Raw genomic sequence first — 20,451 nt, 5'->3', positions numbered from 1 at the left:
TCAGTGTTACTTCACGGTGACCAATTCTTCCACAATATTTCAGGAAATGTCTTCAAATTTGGTAACAACGTTCTCTTAACCTCAAGGACAACCGACAAAATTCGAGATCACTGTGACCTCATCCATTTCCTATCGTGATTGCCTTCAGGAAATATCTTCACATGTGGCCACTTGGATTTATACAACTGTGAGGCGATAATCGTAGTTTCATATGTTTCAGATTCTGGAATAAATTCACTTTGACTCAAGGATGAACTGGTTAGATGTTGAACGATCGAAGTCAACAAGCGAATAGAAGAGATGGAGAAGCCTTTCTGAAATCCTTCATAAATCCAAGTGAAAGGTTTTTTTTTGCTGTCTTCTTTCTCCTGCTGCACTCAGGTTTCAGAGATTACATGATTGTATGAAGGTTATGATAAAAAATAATAATAATGTCTGAACTTTGATTGGTTAAGAGATCCAAATATAATTTAAATGACTAAACAAAGTGAAAGGAAATGCGAAGCCTATCAGGGTGAGAAAAATCCCAGTTTTTAGATGTTAATAATCATATTATTGGGTTGAACAGCTCTTAGTCTGCAAGTAGTAATCCTTGGTAATTATATCAATATGATGTCATTATTGTGACTGTCGTCACCCAACACTGTAAACCGCACAGTGAACAGACACTCAGAAATACCTTGATTCCTCTCAGTCCGAGGACACCGATCTCTCCTTTGTCCCCTTTAAATCCTGCCAGTCCATTAATTCCAGGTAAACCCTGGAAAGCAATTAAAAAGAAGAAATCATCCCTCCTTCCATCCACTAAACAGAAATCCACACACACAACAGGAAGTTGCTTTATGTGTTAGGAAGCAGAACCACAGACCAATTCTCCCGGGACTCCAGGTTGGCCTGCTTCTCCCTGCAGAGACGAAACACTAATTAAAGAGGTGAAATCACCACCTGAACCGACGACTGACTGGATTATTTTTTAAACTACTTTAATCCCAATTATTATCCTCCATGAACTACAGCTCTCACCTTCTGCCCTCCAGGACCACGAGCACCCGGGAACCCAGTGGATCCTCGTTCTCCTGGTTCTCCTCTCAGACCCTGATGTCAAACACACACAGAAATATGGAAATTTTGAATCTGTAACATCAATACAATCACATTTTATCCGGGTTTTCGGTTACCTGAATATCAAAATATAATTTAAATGGACCTTTTTCAGGTTGCATTATAGCTGATTTAAATTAATGACCAATAAATGATATATTCTATCAATAATTTCACATTTTATGTCTTTTTTGAGCTGAAACAATCAACAACATCTTCAATAATCTGCTATACACATTATTGCGAGCCAGAAATGTCAAATATTTCCCGGTTTTAGCTTCTCAGATGTAACAAATCTTTCATCTGTTTCATATCACTGATATTTTGCTCTCTTTGCATTTTGGATTGTTGGTCTGATGAAATCAGATATTTGACTTTGGGTTTTTGCACATTCTAATATTTTATGAACCAAATATTTATTGCATTAATTTGAAATTGAAATAAAATGACCTGCTCTCCTGATGGACCCTCTTGACCTTTCAACCCTTTTTCTCCTTGGACACCTTTGGGTCCTCTGTCCCCCTGAATAAAATAGACAAAAACAGAAACAGTCAGATCAAAAGTAAATGTTTAATATACAGTAAACAGCGTGGTGCGTTCACTGACCGTTTCTCCTTTGTTTCCATTTACTCCAGGAGTTCCTCCCACCAGCACCGTGTCGCCCTGTGAGTGACAGTACAGCTGTAAACATCTGCTTTCACCACACACAAAAAAGCATCAACACACAATGTTTTATTGTGTTTTCTTTTCTTATCACTTTCTTCTTTGTGCTTTTTAATATCACAGCTTATTAACATTGTGTGTATTCATATATTCCTCCTGCTCTCAGCTGAATGAATCTCGTGAAAGAGCTCCTTCTAAACAACATTATGTTTTATTTTCTGTCTCCGCCGTCTTTACAAACAAACAAACAAACACAGAAGAAAAGCGTGAGCGATAGCGGATCTTGTTAGATATTAAAATGCGCGCACACACACCTTCTCTCCTTTGTCACCTTGCAGCCCGCCGTCGCCCTGAAAAAAAAACAAAAAGAGAGATTGTGAGTAAAGCATTTCATTCAAGCCTGTCAATCTAATTCTCAACTTTACCCGAGACGAACGCTCGGGGGACGAAGACGACATGATGACACGCAAAAATAGGACTGGAAGTATTCACCTTCTCTCCTCGACCACCACGAATCCCTGTAGGGCCCTGATACACACACACACACACACACACACACACACACACACACACACACACACACACACACACACACACACACACACACACACACACACACACACACACACACACACACACACACACACATTATACATGGTGACAAAATGAAACGAGACAATGCACTTGAGTTGTGCTTTTTGCCGAGACGATAAAATATTATGAAATTACAATAATATTATAAAAATAAATAATGAGCTCATGTAGACCAAATTTCTGTTGATCGTTCTTTAAAATCAGAAAACAGGAAAGACTAGTTGAAGGATTCATTTACATCAGAGGTCTCCAACTTTTTTTCCATCTGAGAGCTCCTCATGTTTAGTAACATTTATTCACACAGCTGAGCTCCACCCGTTTTATGTAAAAAATAACAAACTGATGCTCAACACAGTTTGTATCATGACAGCTTCAATTTACAGCATGTGCATGTTTTCTTTCTGTATGTCGATAAGTAAGTCCATGTGTAGGAAACCCTGCATATTGTTTGAACCTGCAGTGAGACACTCAGAACCGTTTAACGATCGACTGGAAGTTAACGAGTGACGTGTTGGAAACCTCTGATTTACAGTCTGAAACACACAGCGAGTCCTCGTGAGAACTCCTCTTCGACAACAGGGTTTTCCTTCAGACAGACCATCTCCTGGTTTAAAAAATAACCTGAAAGCTTCGGTGTATAGACTCTCTGCTAGTGTAATTTTTCTCCTGTGTGTTTGATAAAAGAGGAAATACTCGATAATTACCGTCGGCCCTCTCTCCCCGTCCAAACCAGCCCGACCCTCCTCGCCCTGAAACATCACAGACCAAAGAAGAAAACACACCAGCGTTACTTTCCATCCTACTGAAGGTACATTTCTACTCCATCCCAACAGCAGTGTGGTGAAACGGGCGTCTTACTCTGGTTCCTGGATCTCCTCTCTCTCCTCTGGGACCGGGGACGCCGACACCAACTTCCCCCTGGCAACAGAAATAATATCTATAAAAAAAAACAACATTAACATTTATACAGCTGGACAGAAATACAGTGTGTCAGTGTGTAGTCACCTTGTCCCCTCTGATCCCGTTAGTACCAGGAGAGCCCTGAAAATCAAAACATCCATCAATGATTGTCTCTGCGTCTCATTCAGATCTATTAATAATACGAGAGCAACATTTAAAGCCACTGAAAGGAGGAATCGGTTTTACGGTTTGTCCAATAACCAGCTAAAGGTGCAGTACATCGGCAGCCAGGTTTGTACAGAGGCTCCCAGGAGAACCGAGTAACATATGCGAGTGTAATAAGAACAGGAACTCACCGCCTGTCCTGGAGGTCCAGAAGGACCCGGAGGTCCAACATTTCCTGCACGCCCTGCGAATCCTTGGAGACCCTGAAAATGAGACCGCCGTATTTTAGCAGAGTGATAAAGGTTAAAAGCATGCAGTTTGTTATAATGAGCTCCACCAACCCTGTCCCCAGGCGGTCCAGGGGGTCCAGGTTGTCCGTTCTCTCCTCTCAGACCAGCCTGCCCAGCGTCCCCTGACTTTCCCAGCGGCCCCGGAGGACCAGCTGGACCAGGGAGCCCCGGATCCCCCTGAAACACAATCACAGATCCGATAGACTCTACACACACACTATGTGATTAGAGAGATAAAAATAAAATGCTGCAACACATGCTGGTACAAACCTTCAGACCTTGCGGCCCCACCCGACCAGCAGGACCGAGCAGTCCGATGCCCTTCTCCCCCTGAAACACAGTTTTTTTGTCATTCCTGTCACACTGGATTTGGTTTGATTTTAGACCTAATAATAAAAACACTTGACAAAAGCTTACCTTATCTCCTTTTGGTCCCGGAGAGCCCTGCGCCCCCTGCATGAAAATCAAATCAACGGAGTGAAAAGAAGAATTACTGTTGATTTCTGAACCAAAAACAATAAGAAACAAATGGAAAAAGAACAGAAGAATATGACTCATTGAGCAAACACAGATTTGGCAGCTTGTTTAAAAAGTGCTTCATAATTTTAATCCCCTCAGACATCACTTTAACGTTCATTATTGTGGTGAAGACACGTTCCATCGGTGTTGACTGGTTTAACCTCAGGGACGACAAATAATTAAAACCTCCAGAGTCAACGCTGAAACTTTAAGAAACTTTCATCTCACTGCGACAGAAAATCATCTGAATGAAGCAGGATTAAATAATTGGACTGACTTGGAATAAATCAATTTAACAAAAAGGATTCTTATTTAATAAATATAATCGTTTAGATCTTGATGCATTTCCTGTACGTCCGTATGAAACCTAGATAACAGAAAGATGTTAACTGGGTTTATGTACGTACTAAACGTTTGTTGATGCTGTACCATCATGGATTTTATTTGTTCTTATGCATCTCATGTCTTTTCTATATTTTTAAATGTTCCTTTTTTATCTGGTTTTATGTCAAACACTGCATGTAATTCTCTTGCAAAAACATGTGACAACATGCAACATCGATCTCTAACTATAAAAAACAAAGAGTGATGACTTACGTCTTCTCCAGGGTCTCCTGATTCACCGGACACTCCCTGGTATGAAGACAGATAAAACCTCGTCAACATGTGATTCTTACATCACGTATGTGTGTTTCTCTGCAACGTGACGGTACTCACTCTCTCTCCTTTGACACCACCAGCACCTTTGTCTCCCCTGCTTCCCTGAACGACATGCAGTCATACAACTTTAATGAAAAAGCACTTAACATTTTCAGTCAGTCCTGCGTCAACCGGCACATAGATCAGACTCACCTTTTCGCCAGGTGGACCTTGCTCCCCTGCTGCGCCCGGCAGTGTTTGACCAGGAAGACCCTGCATCAATCAGAACAGGAGAGAACTGTCAGCTGCACTCAGCAACTCACTTCTACTACCAGAGAAGACAAATGACTACTGCAACGTTACGGCCAATAACAGCGGCTCACCCGGTCTCCTTTGGGTCCTGGGGGTCCCGCCACCGCCTGAGAGAGTGAAGAAAAATGGAGGAAATCATCGTTATTTCCACTGCAACACTGTACAAGTTGATAAAAAAAAAAACTAAATGGAGATGGGTACTTAAAAGCCTGTATTGAGTATCATATCAGCCTAACCATTTTCCTTTCTTGCCTATAGGCAATTTAGAATCATTAATTAACCCAACGAGTCAACGTTTGTAAAAAATATACTAAACTTTACTTGCAACGGTCTTACAAACACTTGTTTAAGAGACTCAAGTCTTCAGTGAATAATATCCCTATTAAATTATATTATATCCATTTTTGAAAGAAACATAAAGTGCCATTTCTGTTCTTGCTGTTCGAACATTTTTCTGCCCTGTTGACCTTGAGGACACCAAAAAAGGCTTGAAGCTGCATTTGAGAAAGTTTTAAACATGTCTGTGTGTGACTGTGTACAAGTATTACTAATGTTGAGGAGACAGCAACTCCTAATATAAATCCTTAAATTCTAGTGAGACATGATAGTTAGGGTGAGGATCAGAGTTAAGACAGTAATATTTATGGTTAGTTTGAGCCTCTTGGGAAATGAATACAAGTCAATGTGATGTCCCCTGAAGTGTTGAAAGTGTGTTCATGTGTGTGACAACAAACACTGGACAGATCCAGAGCAGATGGACGAGTGTTTCTCGGTTATTTATCAAACGGCTGAGCTCGGTGCCAGCGTCGCCACGGCGCTGTCCGAGGTGCTGAACCCGAGGCTGTCAGCAGAGGGGGAGTCGTTCAACACACTCGACACGATCCACGTCAACAATACAAACAGCAGGACTGGTAGGGAATAGCGCCCAATCACAACAGGTTGTTTCAGGGCACTCAACACAGGAAAGTCCTTACGGCAGAACTTTACAAGTTTATACGGAGAAAATCAACAATTCTACAATTCCCATGTAAGCTAGGAGGAAAAAAAACATTCCCTTAAGAGAGAAAAACCTCCGACTCTTCAGAGGAATAAACTTCCTTTCAACAGGAAGAAACAGACTGAACCAGGCTCACATCTGATTAAACTCCCATTATGCACAGAAATATTATAATGTAGTACAAGCAAACATTTCCAATAAGTAAACGGGGCGGCACAATACAACTGGAACCGATAAGGATGTAAACAACAGAGGAAACATTAACTTGATTTGATTTGATACACTTTATTAATCCCCGAGGGGAAATGTCTTCACTACAGCAGGGGGGCTCTCAGGGGGGAGATGCTGCAGCAGGCTGCCACTAGCGCGGCGCCAGGTAACCTGACCTGAGGTGCATGTTTTTGGATGATGGGAGGAAGCCGGAGAACCCGGAGAGAACCCACGCAAGCACAGGGAGAACATGCAAACTCACACAGAAAGGTCCAGGACCGGATTCGAACCCGGAACCTTTTTTTGCTGTGAAGTGACAGTGCTAACCACTGCACCACCGTGACGCCGATTTATTGAACAGCTCCAGCTTTACATGTTTCCAAATTGACATTTCATTTTCCAAACAGCTGTTCTACAGATGTACGAGAACGTCAGTAAAATCTTCGCTGGTAAATGTGAGGGCTACTGTATGTCATTATGAAATCTGGCAGCGCACTTGATAGACCTGCTTTGCATTACAAAACGCGTCGCCCCGAGCAACAAAGTTTGATGGCTTGTGGCTCAGAGACAGAAGAATCAGCTGTCGGCGGTGGAGGAAATTTTAAATGCACGACTAAAAGTAGAAGTTTGAGAGCAGATTGGTGTTCTATAGTAAATATTAAGTGTTGTTTCTTCTGTCAGAAATAAAGATGTTTATTTGAGCTATCTCTAATGCAAAGTGAAGCAGAGATTTAGTTCTTTGTGCTGTGATGAGCTCTGCAAGAGGAACATTATGTAAATGACCTTCTCTGTCAGCTCCAGTCTTTCTGAGCAGAAAGTTGATTAAATTGAGAGTCTCATTAGCTGAACTGGAACAGGTTTTATAAAGCCAAGCCAGTTCCTGTTAACAGACGTCTGCAGTCATTTCAATAAAGACAAACTTAAGCAGGCAAACCTGATTTAGTGTCAGTGGTGCGGTGGTTTCTATTTGAAAGGCCAAATAATTGTAAACATGTACATTATTCTATGAAAAATAAATGCTAATCTTGAATTTGATGCCTGAGAGATGTTTTCAGAAATTATTTTGCACCTTCAGCGTGGCCGGGACATTGTTCAAACACCACAGAGTGCAGAGGCGGCTGCATCAGAGCCAAAGCAGCACATTTTTTAAATGAATTTATTTTATTGGCAAATTAATAAAAAACAATATATAGATCATCACAAAAATGCTCAAAATCGGTCCGATAACTGACCAGGCAGATAATTTAGTTGACCCCTAGATGATTAAACAATCTTCATCATGCATCCAAACCAACCAAAGAGCTCTTCAGGGTGAAGAGGTGAAATATTTCGGACTGTATTTGGCATAATGTTCTCCAGGCGGCCGTGTTTACGGATGTTTACGTGTCATCTGCTGCGAGGTACATACCGACTGATACAAGACGAATTGGAGCAGCTTGTGCTATTTCTGCAGACTTACAGGCTGGTAGACTGCTTAATAGAACACTCAAGGCAATTAAGCATACATTTATGCAGGGATTTAGCTGAAAAATTCACATTCACGGTTGGCCAATTTTTCACATTTAGAGAGAGAGAGGCGAGAGAGAGAAGCGTCCACAGGGTGTTTCTCTCATTTACATTCTGAAAACAAAAATAAAATCCGGGGCTGCAATGCAAAAGATAAATTCTGCAGCAGACATGTGAACACTGATTTTACTGGCTGAGAAAGTGCCAGAAAATGTGCTCTTTCAATTAATCAATCAATAAGAGTCATGTGACGGAGAAATAACACCGAGACAGACTGCACAGGAAGTTGAAGCTCTTTGATTACCACGAAGTACTCGAGGGATGTTTATACAGAGTTCCCGCTGCACTGACGTTCACATTATTTTATTCACATCAATTTACAAGCTCACAGGTGTTCGTCAGTACAAAACTTAAACCTGCTGCACAATTATGATCACACACAACTAGGCCTGCACACCGAATGAACACACTAACGCGAGCAGAAAACTTAGTGCAAACATGTTTCCAAATAGGATCGATAAGAAGCCTTCATGCTTCTCTCCTATATTTAATAGATCTATAATAGTTCTACAAAACTTTACATTCAGCTTTTCTGTCGTCTATTTTTATCAGCCAGTCTTTGAAATCTTTATTTTGGAGACAAAACGCTTAAAATCGTCATTTTCCTGCATGATTGTCTTCCTAAGCAGCAACAAGAAAATAAAAGACATCTTTTTACTGAAGACATCGTAAAAGAAGATCAAATCAGTCAGCCAATACAGGAAACACCTGAAATAACGTGATGAAAAAGAAAGACTACATGAAAAATGTTGATAAATGGCAACTCAAATTTAGTTTGTGATCTTCCCTGACCTTCCCTGACCTTCCCTGACCTTCCTTGACCTTCCCCTGATAATCACAATATTTAGGCCGAGTCACCCAAAACTAGACGAACACGGGAAACGCTGAAGTTCTGTTTCCCGCCGTGTTACTTCCTTCAGCCTCACGCTGCTGCAGCCAGCCGAGCGTTATCACCGTTAATACTTCTGGTTTGTAGAGGCAGCTATCTGCAACATGTAAACCACAGACAGCGGGACTCCGGGCCGGCTGGAAGAGGAGCACAAAATTGCAGCTGAATTTATCTGAAGCACCAACAGCAGCCCCTGAAGGAAAACCAGCAATAAGACCTCCTGGTGCTCCGCATCAGATGAAAACTCTTCGGAAGCAACTAATAGCACCACAGAAATGTTATTTTTATTACTTTGTAGAGCGAATCATTTCGTAGCTGGGATCACGTCCAATAAGAACCAGCACAGAGCTGCATTAAGTGTCCCGCCAGCCAGAGGCGGCTCAGCAGACCCGCCGTGCTCTCACCTTCCCCGGAGGACCGCTGTCTCCCTGCTCCCCCTTTAGAGCCGCCTGGCCTGGAGGTCCGGCGATGCCCTGAGGATCAAATTACACAATGTTAACACGGAGGATGGCTTAATAATAAGAACCTCACACACACACACACACACACACACACACACACACACACACACACACACACACACACACACACACACACACACACACACACACACACACACGCACACACACACACACCTGCTTTCCTGGTAGTCCATATGTTCCTTCTTTCCCCGGGACCCCATCTCTTCCAGGAACCCCCGGTTTGCCTGCTTCACCCTGGGGAGCAGCACACACCTCTGGACATGTAATACGTGTTTAACAACTCTGCACATGATGAACTAAATAATATCACTCAGTGATAATCTGCATGAAAAAAGGATGGAGTATGAAAATATCACTCAAAGTCCAATGAAAGGATTTTCTTTTCCACGTACATATATTTTTTTTAATTCAGCTACAAAATTTCCTCTTAATAATAATAATAATGTTATTTTAATATATCTATTCTTTAAAAGATGCCGAGTGGCACAAACAGCTGACGGTTTGCAGCATGGATCAGAGAGAAAACATAAAAACATGATAGAAATGTTGGTTGTCGTGGTGATTCTCAATAAATAGTATATCTATGATGTAAATAATAAATAATACCGCATACACAACAGGCTGTTTCCTGCCAAAACAAAACATTGACAAAATCCAGCTCACACTGTCATTTATCAACAAAAACTTGGTACAGATATTCTATTTAGTTTTTTTTTTTTTTTTTTTTTTAAATTGAATTAACTTCCTATTTTCAGTTGCAGCTAAAATGCTTCGGGGTGAAAACGTTTCTTGGAGTCTACTTTCCCTCACAGTGCAGCCGGATCAGCAGGACGTACTCACCACTTGGCCCGACAGCCCCGGAGGCCCCTGCGGACCCTGCAGACAGAAATAAACATTTCGGATTCACACTGTGAGATTCTCCACGGATTTCATGAGGGAGCATGAAAGCACTTTTTTCCCCAGAGGGCAGCTGTGATTTACGGGAATACCTACCACGGCTCCTGGAGGACCTGGTGGTCCCGGCAGACCTGTGCTCCCCTGGGCTCCGGGAGGTCCCTGCAGAGAGGAGAGGTACCTTCACTGACAGTTTATCTACTATACATCTCCACTGTTTGGACTGGTTTATGATTGGATACTAAAATAACTCAATATCTGGTCTAAAAGATGTTGTTTTCACCTGAACACCAACGCCTGCGTCTCCTTGGTTACCCTGTGAACAAACAACCTTTTCATGACTTGGTGAACAACACAATAAAAAGCCGTGACACCCACAGTAACCTGCAGCACAGTGTTATAAATGCAGTGAGCTGACCTTCACACCCGGTGGCCCCGGCAGCCCGTTGGGTCCCATGGGGCCCTGATGAAAACAAACATGACAACATGTAAACTGCTGCTGTTTAACTGGTATTACGAGTCTGTGAATGAGTGTTCATACTTACAGTTGGCCCCCTGATGCCCGGCTCTCCTGGGTTTCCCTGGAAACAAAACACCAATCATATCGTAGATCATAAAAATACAAGTTTTAAATACTAAAACTGCACACAGGCCACATTTTAAAAAGGAACATTTTGGAAAAGCTTTCTTGCAGAGAAACGTGTTTTTTACGAGTTCCTGCCTGGAGTTTCAGAGTGATGACAAAACTCCCAGATGTCACTGCGCCATGTGACCCTCCAGAAAGTGACATCACGTCAACTCTGTTCTTTACGGGTTGAGAAAGACGAACCACAGAGGAGGTGAACGAGGACTCCTCAATGAGTTCCATTTGTGTAATCTTGTAAAAGGATTTTTATGACAATATTTGTCTGATGATCGTTTCTAGTCATTTTACTTTTTTTTTTATTTTTAATTTTGACATGCTGATTAATTAACTTTACAAATGACAGAACCGGGCTGGTTGTTTCTAGTGTTTAATGCTAAGCTAACTGGCTGCTAGCAGATGGTGGTGACTTTTTAATCTCTCTCAAGGCAAGAAAGCAAATACAGTATGTGATTTCCCAAAATGTAAACTTTTTCTTTGAGTAACATATTTATGCGTGAATATGTTTACAAAAATTGAGCACTCAAAAATATATGCATTTTGTATGTACTCAATATTGGACAACAAATACCGTCATACACACACAGATAGTTTGAGTCTCTTTAGGAGACATAAATATACAAACACATGGACGTGAGACAGAATCCCAACAACACAAACAGAGACGCTGAGAGATCAGCGCTGAGAGGATCAGCTGACGACAGACAGCAGCCAGCTGCATGCACGATAAGCCGACTGAAGCGAAGCGACGACGGGAGGTTCTTCAAGTGCGCTCGGTTTTAGTGTTCCCGCCACTACTGAACGGCGGATCCTGTCGAGGGCTCGGCGCCGGTGTCAGGCCGCTTCCTTTCATCTCCGCCAGCAAATTTGTGGTAGATTTAAAATCCAACCTTAAAACTCGGGTGCTTTTGGGGACATTTTACGAGGAGTTGATCGAGGTCTGACTCTGATCGCGGACCTCCGTTTCAACGAGGAGGCTTCAAATACAAATTACATTAAAGTGGTGAAATGGTGTGAAAGCTTATTCTCCTGTTGTTAAATCCAGATTCATCTTTACAGCTACTCTTCTGTCTGAGCTGAAGCCAACTGGCATCTCATCAGCTTTTGGTGCTCTGCCACTCGTTTGTGATACCGCAGGGACGGGTTCTACCGAGCCGAACCCTCCTGTGCAGCTCGAGCATGCCAGCCAGCAGCAGAGAAACCTACCGGTCTGCCTAGAACTCCTGGGAACCCAGGCAAGCCCTGGGGAGGAAGAAAGATGGAGGGGGGGGGGTTGGAAGAGGGGAACGAACAAACACAGAAAAGGAAACGGACAGAGAAGAAGAGTGAGGTGTTAGCCGCCCCGGAAGCAAAAGGTTATTGTTTAAGGATCTATGAAGCCTCAGCCCAAGGAGGGGAAAGGAGAGCTGCGTCGCTGCTCGCAGCCAAACCAGTGGTTGAAACTCTGAAAGCACACCGGGTCACCGGTTACTCACTGGTGGGCCTCGAGGACCAGCGGGCCCCGTGGAGCCCTGCTCCAACACACAGGGAGGGAAATAACAAGGGTGAGGAGGTGCTCTTCTCCTTCCATTCACTACACCCACACAACGCTGTCAGGACTACAGGGTTCAGTTTACACTGGGTTTCAATTATCCATGTAATTATTATGTAATGAGAGCAAAGATGAAACTTCAGAGTGTCCTTTGATGGGACCTGAAACTCGCTCATATTCATATTATTAAACAAGTAAACAGGTGCAGCGAGTCTGTGGGTTACAATCAAATCATTACAGGCACTCTGCAAAAAGCAAATATGAAGTTAATATTACTTTCATAATTAAAATGAACTTAAAATCTACTTCAAATTAAAACAAACATAAACAAAGCAAAACTGGCATAAGATAAATAAGACAACAACTGATGTTTTATTAAAAACACCACAAAGATTTATGTGTCAAAATTGTTAATTATCTCTTACTTTCATAAAAGAAAAAAACTTACCGAGTCTGCTGGAAAACATGTTCACTACATATTTAGAGGAGTCATTACATTATCGTGCTCTTTATGAAGATTTTATATTTGAAAATACAGCATCGGAAATATAGATTTAATCTTCACATGTAAAACTGAGTTCTCCACTTACAGGTTTCCCATCCTGACCAGGTTTTCCCGGTTCTCCTGGTATCCCCTGGAATTACAACACACATATAGCTACTTCAAAGAAATGTAATAATAATAACAATAATAATATTAATATGATTTTGAGATTTAGTTGGGAAGATCAACACAGAAAACCCAACTTGTTATTTTTACATTTTAGTTTTCACAGATTGAACAAACAAGATTCAAGATTCTAATTAGTGAGCTTTCAATCTGCCTCTAAACAAACTTTCAAGTCAACAAGCAGCTGGCTGCAACTTCAGATTTAGAAAACTGTTATGAAAGTTACTGAAATCTTTTCATCCCAACTGCGGTAAGAAACCAGATAAATGTATTTCCCAAAATGTTAATGTTGTTTAAAACAAGAAGCAATCATAAACAAAACAAAAATAACAACAAAAAAAGGTTTTTCTAATCTCGACTGCATCTGGAAGGCGTCTCACCGCGGAGCCCTCACGTCCTTTGTCTCCATGCTCTCCTCTGTCTCCTTTCACACCTTGAGGTCCCACAAAACCCTAGAAGACATATTAAAATAGCTCATCTGCATTAAGAAACACATGATATGGTGTATAATTTTGTGTTACTGTGTTTGAGTCTTACCCGGTCTCCTTTGGGTCCCGATAGTCCAGCAGCACCAGGCTCTCCCTTCTGTCCTGCGAGTCCTGGAGTGCCTCTGATCCCGGGAGTGCCGACTAGTACCGACTCAGCAGAAGCTCCCTGCAGCGCACACAAACATCTTAAAACTCCTCTCTTTTACTACATTTAGTAAAGACGGCGTACCAAAGGTTATAATGCAGAAGAAGTTGACCTTTTGACCCGGTGGGCCGGCCGCTCCGGTTAATCCGATTTTACCCTGAAAATGAAAAGAAACTCTCATCTGGCTGCAACAATGTTTCACTGAAACATCAAAGTCAAACTCATCAGTCACTTACAGATTCTCCTCTGTCACCTTTCTCTCCTCTCTCCCCCTGAAACACAGAAACACGTCAGTCATGTCGACTCCATGAGATAATCTTCATCTGTTTACCCGACTCTCCTCTTCACCTTGTCTCCGGGTCTCCCAGCCTCCCCCAGTTCTCCAGCTCTTCCAGGAACGCCTGGTATTCCGGGCTTGCCCGACTCTCCGGCCGGTCCCGCGGGTCCCTCGGACCCTCGTTCTACGATGGCTCTTCCTGGAGGTCCGGTGGCTCCTACAGATCCTCGCTCCCCTTGTTCTCCTTTGGATCCCCTCTCTCCCTGAAAACCACGAACACCCTGGTGCAAAACACAAAACAGTTCAGATTCTGTCCGTCACCATCTTGCTAGTTCGGAGCAGGAAGTGACCATATTTGGACGAGCTGGGGGAGGAGCCAGCGGTGGTTCTGACCGATCTGATTGGAAACCTGACGATACTACGTCCCGCCCACCGATAGCTGTAACCTGACTGCACCACAGGCCTGTCAATCAAACAGACACGCCCCCAAAAACAGGTCTTTTTTAAGCTTATTTTTGAAATAATGACGGGGTGGGACCCAAAAACACGTGCTAGGTGTCGCTACATTTCTTGCTAGTCTTTAAATAATTAATAAATTGTGGTAAACATGAGAATGAGGCGCTCATGTGGACCTGACCTCATCAAATCGTACTTTTCTTTTTCTTTTTTTATTCATACTTACATCTGCACCAGATGGTCCTCTCGGTCCAGTTTCACCTCTGTCTCCTTTTTCACCTCTCTCTGCCTTCTGCACCGTCGGAGCCGGCAGTACGTCCTTCCGATTCACAAGCACCGTCAGATCAGACACCTGCACGGAGGGAAGAAACCCGACGTGGAGGAGCTTCATAACTTCGGCAGCAGATGCCTCAGACCTCAGATAAACCCCAGCTATTTCAAATTCATCTCGGCAGCTTCAAAACTGCTCATTATCAACATCCTTTGTGTCTCTTTCACCTGCTGAGTCCAAAAATATAAATCAGGTACTGATGGGCAGTTTAAAAATATATTTGGGAATAAATTAGGATATTTATTATAAATATATTCTGGGCTGGTATGTAAGAATATTAAATAAATCTACATTTGACCCTCAAAACTCTATTAATCCACTTAAAAACCTTTTCTAATTTCAGACTAATTCAGCAGTTATATATAGTACGATGAAATTTCCAAGAATGGATGGACAAATAACACTTTTCATAAGTTCTACGGTAATTTTCCATCAGCAAGACTATTATGTTAAAATATATATATCCATATAGACATAATAAATGCGCGAGTAAGAACTGAGGAAGGCGATTGAACTTACAACTGATTAGATTATTGAATTTCTGAGTAAATGGTTTTTCTTATTTCCATCACAGATCCATTCATCTTTCTAGTATTTCAAAGAAAACTTATAGCATCAATATTAGATCATAATTATGTGGAGCTCACATACCTGAATACCAAGGCCAGCCAGAGCTTTTTGTACATCCTGGTAAGAGAAACAGAAACATTGTTAAACACAGATGCAGAAATTAAAAATGTGGACGATGAAGGATTTCCTGACGGGCGCTGAGCCGACGTCCTACCACGGCTGTCCCCGGTTTGCCCGGCGCCCCGTCTTCTCCTGGATCTCCCTGCCGATAGCAAGATATCAAAAGGGTCAAAGAAAAATACAAGAAACCTCTACGTGACACTTTCATTCTAATCTAGATAAAAGTTGGACTTACAGTTTCACCTTTGAAGCCAGGTGGACCTCGATCACCCTGCAACAAAGACGAAGGTCAAACAACAGGCAGATCAAAAACGAGCCGAGATCAGTGAAGACAATTTCTACTTACTCGGGCTCCCGCTGCTCCCGGGATTCCAGGGATACCCTGAAGGATGGAGCACAGATAATGAAAGCATCAGTCGGCTGTGGGAGGGATGCAGCCGCATGCAGAAACAGATGCAGATGAAAACAGGAATCATGTGACGGCGCGACGCTGCCGGAGAAAACGCGACCGCACACGACGCATGAAGGAGATAATCTCTTCTTTGATGACAGACAAAAGGAAAGACACGTTTAGGAAGACGTGCACACATTCAAAGCGTGTTAACTTAAGTTGCTTTAGGATGTAATGAGGAACAACGTTGGGATACGGCGGAGTCATGCACACTCACAGGCGTCCCGGGAGGCCCCTGAGGACCGGAGATCGGGGCCGCTTCAACTCCTTTCACGTACAAAACCTGAGAGACGGGGAGAGTTCATCCATCTCAACTGAATACTTTCATTAGTACACTCGCATGTCAGTACATTTACTTGTGTAGTACATGAATTTGACAGGATTGTGTTGTCTCACATTAACGTTCAGCACTTAACGGAAAAAACGTTTGATTACATCAGACACCAACATTTCATTCCTTTAGTTATATTACATAAAAAACTGTTTCACACATTCACACAGTAAACATACTATTTAGTATGTCCAAATACATAGTATGCCAAAAGTACCCGGATGTTCTACTACGTCTGTTTGTTCTGACCCACAATCCTTTGCAGCAGAAGACACGTCACATCGACTGAACTGCAACTGAGTGGAAGCGCGCTCGTTTTAAATCGCCTCCTTTTTCTTGTTATTTCAACCAAGAGGGTCAAAGTTCAAGGCCCGTTTCTGTGATGCAGCAGTATGTCCCGATTGTATGCACACTACATGCAACAGTACATACTTTGTCGGATAGCTGCAGTACGTACTGAAAGTAGAACCAAAAAGTATGAGATTCAGAAAGCAGCTGTATTAGTTTGGACAGCACCATCCGGGTACGAGTGGTGTTCTGCATATTTCCATACTCGATAGTGTGAACACACTTTTGCACTTAAAATAGCAAGTGTGCGCACGTTAGTACACGATTTGAGAAATGCTTTAGTAAAACCGACTGATTTTCCTTTTTATTTTTCAGAAGTTGACATCATCTCTCACCTGTCCAGGAGGGCCGATGCCGCCCGGTACTCCGGGAGGCCCCAAGGAGCCGGGGGGGCCCACGGGCCCTCCGAGACCACGGTCACCTTTCAGCCCATCGCGGCCCTGAAAAACACGTGCGATTACACAACGACGCTCACTCTGCACGGGGTTACTTCCTCCCGCGCACCAGTCAAGGCTGAACTATAAAATCAAAGCAGGTGGCCGCTGCCCCCCCTCCACTGATGTTCGGGAGATAATTAATATGAATTTGCACATGAAAACAGCACTCTGACATTTGGCACCCCTCTGGATTCCTCTCAGAAGTGGCTGCCCCTTAAAGGCTAAGCTACATCATTAGAGGCTAGTGAATATATATAGCTGCTTATGAGAAGTCGACTGATTGAGTGAGAGCGTGATGTCAATATCAGAGCAAACTACGACTGATTTATGCACATTGGAGGGGTGACGAGAGAGAAGAAAACTAATGTGCAGTGAGGTTGAGGAAGATATGATGAAAACGGGAAGGAGGCGTGCAGGAGGGCAGGTTGAGACACAGAGGGGACAATGTAGAAAGATGTAGAATAAAGATATGAAGGAGGTAAAACTGACGTCTCTTCCAGCTGCTCCGACGTCTCCTCTGTCACCCTGCAGATTAGAAACAGAGGCGTCAGATTCACAGAGAAATACAGACAATTCAAAAATCATCCTGCACTGGTGGCAAATCAAAGCGCCTCCAAAGTCTTAAAATGCTACATTTTAAGTCAAAAAGTCGATTTAAAAAAAACATTTTTTTATTTTTTAATGAATTTGAAAGAAATCTTGTTGAGTCGACTGAAATGAAACTACGAAAACTAAACCTGATCCTGCCAAATGATCATATCAACCAATAAAGAGCCACAGACCTTTCTGCCATCTTCGCCAGGGACTCCGTCCTCACCCTGTGAGTCACAACAAACTGCATTAGTAACTCTGCAGGAACAAAGTGAGTAATGGCCGTTGTGCTGCAGGAGCACTCAGAGCTGCTGCTTCACAGACTCTCAGCCATTAGACTCAGAAACAAACGCCCGCACTGCTTTTGATCAGTAAACAAATGTCACTGGACGCAGTGCATCAAAAACACAACCCATCTCATCTCCAGACAAATCATGTTTTTACAAATGAACACAGTACAAAAATAGATATATATATTTATCCTACAACGACAAAATATGACATCTGCTCCACCTAATTAGACAATCGCTCCAGGAAATGACAATCTTGCGATGGTAATAATTTACACAAATTCAAGCAGGAGTTTGCAATTTTGCCTTTGTGTTGAATTAATATGATTTCAAAAGCATTTAAAGCTCTTATTTTGACAGTAGATGAGCACTAAGGCTTTTAGGTTTATGCTAATTCTTGCACTCACTCCACAAACTACACTGACACAATCACACATATTCATACTTTTACTGGAATAAATATCAAAACATAACAGTCGTATCACTAATAAAATGAGCACTCGGTTATATCCGAATTTGTTTATATTATATTCAGGATGTCATAATAAGAAGGAGTTACCATTTTGCCGGGAGGCCCAGATTTACCATTTTCACCCGCTTTACCCTGAAACAGAACAAAGGGTGAAGACATTTGGAAAAATTTTGCTGAAAACAGAAAGAGGACAGAAACAAATGTAGAGATGTGCAGATAGAAAATTAAAAGTGTGTGTGTGTGTGTGTGTGTGTGTGTGTGTGTGTGTGTGTGTGTGTGTGTGTGTGTGTGTGTGTGTGTGTGTGTGTGTGTGTGTGTGTGTGTGTGTGTGTGTGTGTGTACTTACAGGTGTCCCTGCGTTGCCGGGAGGTCCTGCCGGCCCCGGGGGACCCTGCTCCCCTCTCAGTCCTGGTAATCCCTAGTGTTAAAAAGGTTTAACACGAGCTTTAGAAGAAGTCAGGTTTTCCACTGAATTACAGGAAGTACTAACACTTGTATGTTTATTTTCTGAGAATATTAAATGTGCTCAAGTGTCCGAGTCAGAAACAGCCTGTATAGTTTGATGTTATTATCAATCAGCAGCTGCAGAGCCATCATGTATCTGAATGAGACTCTTTCACAAAACTCTAAGTTTAGACCAGTTCTGGACTTTATTATTAAGATGGTCATTGTTATACAAGAGTCTCCTGTGAAAGTGGACTGGCCTGGAGACATGTTTCCCCACAGTTGGCTTATGCAACTGGCGATAGGAGTAGAAACTCGATTTTAGCACCTCCACAGCGCCCTCTGCAGCGTGCAGGACGCAACTGCACCCGGTCTGTGACGACAACTCAGAAAACAGTCTGAACTTACTACAAAAATTTAAAAAAAAACCTCACTACTAAAATAACAGCATTTATCAGTCAATCTTGTCATGACAATAAATAATTGTAATTGAAGCAATCTCTACAATATTTACACGAGCTTGCAATCTTTCCAAATTCATGCAATTTCTCCACATTTGAAGTATTTCATGGAAGCTGTGCTGAAGGCATCACGACACAAAGGAAGACTTTCCAAACAAAAATAACTCCTCATTCACAGTCAGCAAAGCTCTACAACCTCCCATCATCAAAACAAAACACATGACCAGAAAATACAACAAAACCAGGACTGACAGGAATTATGGGAAATGTGTTCTTATCATAAGAACAAGGCTGCCGACTGCTGCACTTCCCTGAGTTCCCTGATTTCTACGTTGTAATCACCACCTGTTTGGTAAAGTTTTCATCGCGGTTATGACTCGAATCGTTCTTTAAGTCGACAGCTAAAACATTTCCAGTTATCTCTCTGATGTGCAGTCTGCTTGTTATCATAAGGTGAGACGTGTTTCTTACCTTGACTTGCAATTTTCGCCAAATCCTGTCATACTACTCGGCAAAAATTGCATCACAATTTTTTTAGACAAGTCGCTGCAAAAATCTAAAAGTGTTCAAACAAATGGAAAACGAAAACTTACATCTCTCCCAGAGTCTCCCTGTTTCCCAGGATCCCCCTGCAACACGAAGAAACAACAAATATCAGCTTTACATCCAGTGAGATTTATAGTTTGGTAGAAGATGGCAGAACATCGCCTACCCTCTGTCCTGGTGGTCCAGCAGCACCTGGTTTTCCATCCAGACCAGGACGCCCATCTAAGCCGGATGCTCCTCTTTCTCCCTGATCACACAGAATCAACAGATTAATTGTTGATTACAGTCGGACGCAGCAAAGCAAACAGCTCAAGTGGCTCAATTTAGCTTTTTAGCCGTGTAGCTTTCTGCCAGCCCGTCGGCACTTCACCCCGCTGGGAATCTGCTGCATGAGAAACAGAACCCGGTGGAATGAAGGACAGAGAGACCCGCCGCTCACCAGAGAGCAGAAAACCCTTCAACTTTATGTATTTGATAGAATTACACGGGTGAGTGGAGTACGGCAGCTAAGACACACAAACCTTTTCTCCGGGCGCTCCTCGTTCTCCAGCGTCACCCTGCAAATACCACAAAAGAAAGTGATGCAAACGACTCTGACCGGCACTGATGACATTATTCACATAGTTAC

The 20,451-nt window shown here is 42.6% G+C and overlaps 1 protein-coding gene across 1 annotated transcript in view; it reads right to left on the bottom strand.

The window, feature by feature from the left end:
* col7a1 (collagen, type VII, alpha 1) overlaps positions 1 to 20,451 on the bottom strand; it is a 61,871-nt gene that overhangs the window by 11,247 nt on the left and 30,173 nt on the right. Inside the window, exons 59-104 of the mRNA XM_069707900.1 lie at positions 20,345 to 20,380; positions 19,990 to 20,070; positions 19,871 to 19,906; positions 18,719 to 18,790; positions 18,460 to 18,504; positions 17,802 to 17,837; positions 17,509 to 17,544; positions 16,918 to 17,022; positions 16,121 to 16,186; positions 15,799 to 15,834; positions 15,688 to 15,723; positions 15,547 to 15,594; positions 15,414 to 15,449; positions 14,658 to 14,783; positions 14,047 to 14,256; positions 13,935 to 13,970; positions 13,811 to 13,855; positions 13,603 to 13,719; positions 13,446 to 13,517; positions 12,986 to 13,030; positions 12,340 to 12,375; positions 10,767 to 10,802; positions 10,640 to 10,684; positions 10,505 to 10,537; positions 10,321 to 10,383; positions 10,168 to 10,203; positions 9,481 to 9,561; positions 9,250 to 9,318; positions 5,255 to 5,290; positions 5,085 to 5,144; positions 4,950 to 4,994; positions 4,830 to 4,865; positions 4,131 to 4,166; positions 3,984 to 4,043; positions 3,765 to 3,890; positions 3,615 to 3,686; positions 3,364 to 3,399; positions 3,217 to 3,276; positions 3,063 to 3,107; positions 2,257 to 2,292; positions 2,079 to 2,114; positions 1,708 to 1,764; positions 1,552 to 1,623; positions 1,024 to 1,095; positions 869 to 904; positions 680 to 760 (exon numbers count right to left, since the gene is read on the bottom strand). Of these exons, the coding sequence (XP_069564001.1) occupies positions 680 to 760; positions 869 to 904; positions 1,024 to 1,095; positions 1,552 to 1,623; positions 1,708 to 1,764; positions 2,079 to 2,114; positions 2,257 to 2,292; positions 3,063 to 3,107; positions 3,217 to 3,276; positions 3,364 to 3,399; positions 3,615 to 3,686; positions 3,765 to 3,890; positions 3,984 to 4,043; positions 4,131 to 4,166; positions 4,830 to 4,865; positions 4,950 to 4,994; positions 5,085 to 5,144; positions 5,255 to 5,290; positions 9,250 to 9,318; positions 9,481 to 9,561; positions 10,168 to 10,203; positions 10,321 to 10,383; positions 10,505 to 10,537; positions 10,640 to 10,684; positions 10,767 to 10,802; positions 12,340 to 12,375; positions 12,986 to 13,030; positions 13,446 to 13,517; positions 13,603 to 13,719; positions 13,811 to 13,855; positions 13,935 to 13,970; positions 14,047 to 14,256; positions 14,658 to 14,783; positions 15,414 to 15,449; positions 15,547 to 15,594; positions 15,688 to 15,723; positions 15,799 to 15,834; positions 16,121 to 16,186; positions 16,918 to 17,022; positions 17,509 to 17,544; positions 17,802 to 17,837; positions 18,460 to 18,504; positions 18,719 to 18,790; positions 19,871 to 19,906; positions 19,990 to 20,070; positions 20,345 to 20,380 (2,721 nt within the window). The remainder of the gene's footprint in view (positions 1 to 679; positions 761 to 868; positions 905 to 1,023; positions 1,096 to 1,551; positions 1,624 to 1,707; positions 1,765 to 2,078; positions 2,115 to 2,256; positions 2,293 to 3,062; positions 3,108 to 3,216; positions 3,277 to 3,363; positions 3,400 to 3,614; positions 3,687 to 3,764; positions 3,891 to 3,983; positions 4,044 to 4,130; positions 4,167 to 4,829; positions 4,866 to 4,949; positions 4,995 to 5,084; positions 5,145 to 5,254; positions 5,291 to 9,249; positions 9,319 to 9,480; positions 9,562 to 10,167; positions 10,204 to 10,320; positions 10,384 to 10,504; positions 10,538 to 10,639; positions 10,685 to 10,766; positions 10,803 to 12,339; positions 12,376 to 12,985; positions 13,031 to 13,445; positions 13,518 to 13,602; positions 13,720 to 13,810; positions 13,856 to 13,934; positions 13,971 to 14,046; positions 14,257 to 14,657; positions 14,784 to 15,413; positions 15,450 to 15,546; positions 15,595 to 15,687; positions 15,724 to 15,798; positions 15,835 to 16,120; positions 16,187 to 16,917; positions 17,023 to 17,508; positions 17,545 to 17,801; positions 17,838 to 18,459; positions 18,505 to 18,718; positions 18,791 to 19,870; positions 19,907 to 19,989; positions 20,071 to 20,344; positions 20,381 to 20,451) is intronic.

Source organism: Brachyistius frenatus, unplaced genomic scaffold (genome assembly GCF_029030835.1).
Source record: "Brachyistius frenatus isolate BFR_SWC_R1_liver_20210118 unplaced genomic scaffold, ASM2903083v1 Contig_4, whole genome shotgun sequence".
NCBI classification, from domain to species: Eukaryota; Metazoa; Chordata; class Actinopteri; family Embiotocidae; genus Brachyistius; species Brachyistius frenatus.
This window is presented reverse-complemented; position numbering and strand designations above follow the sequence as displayed.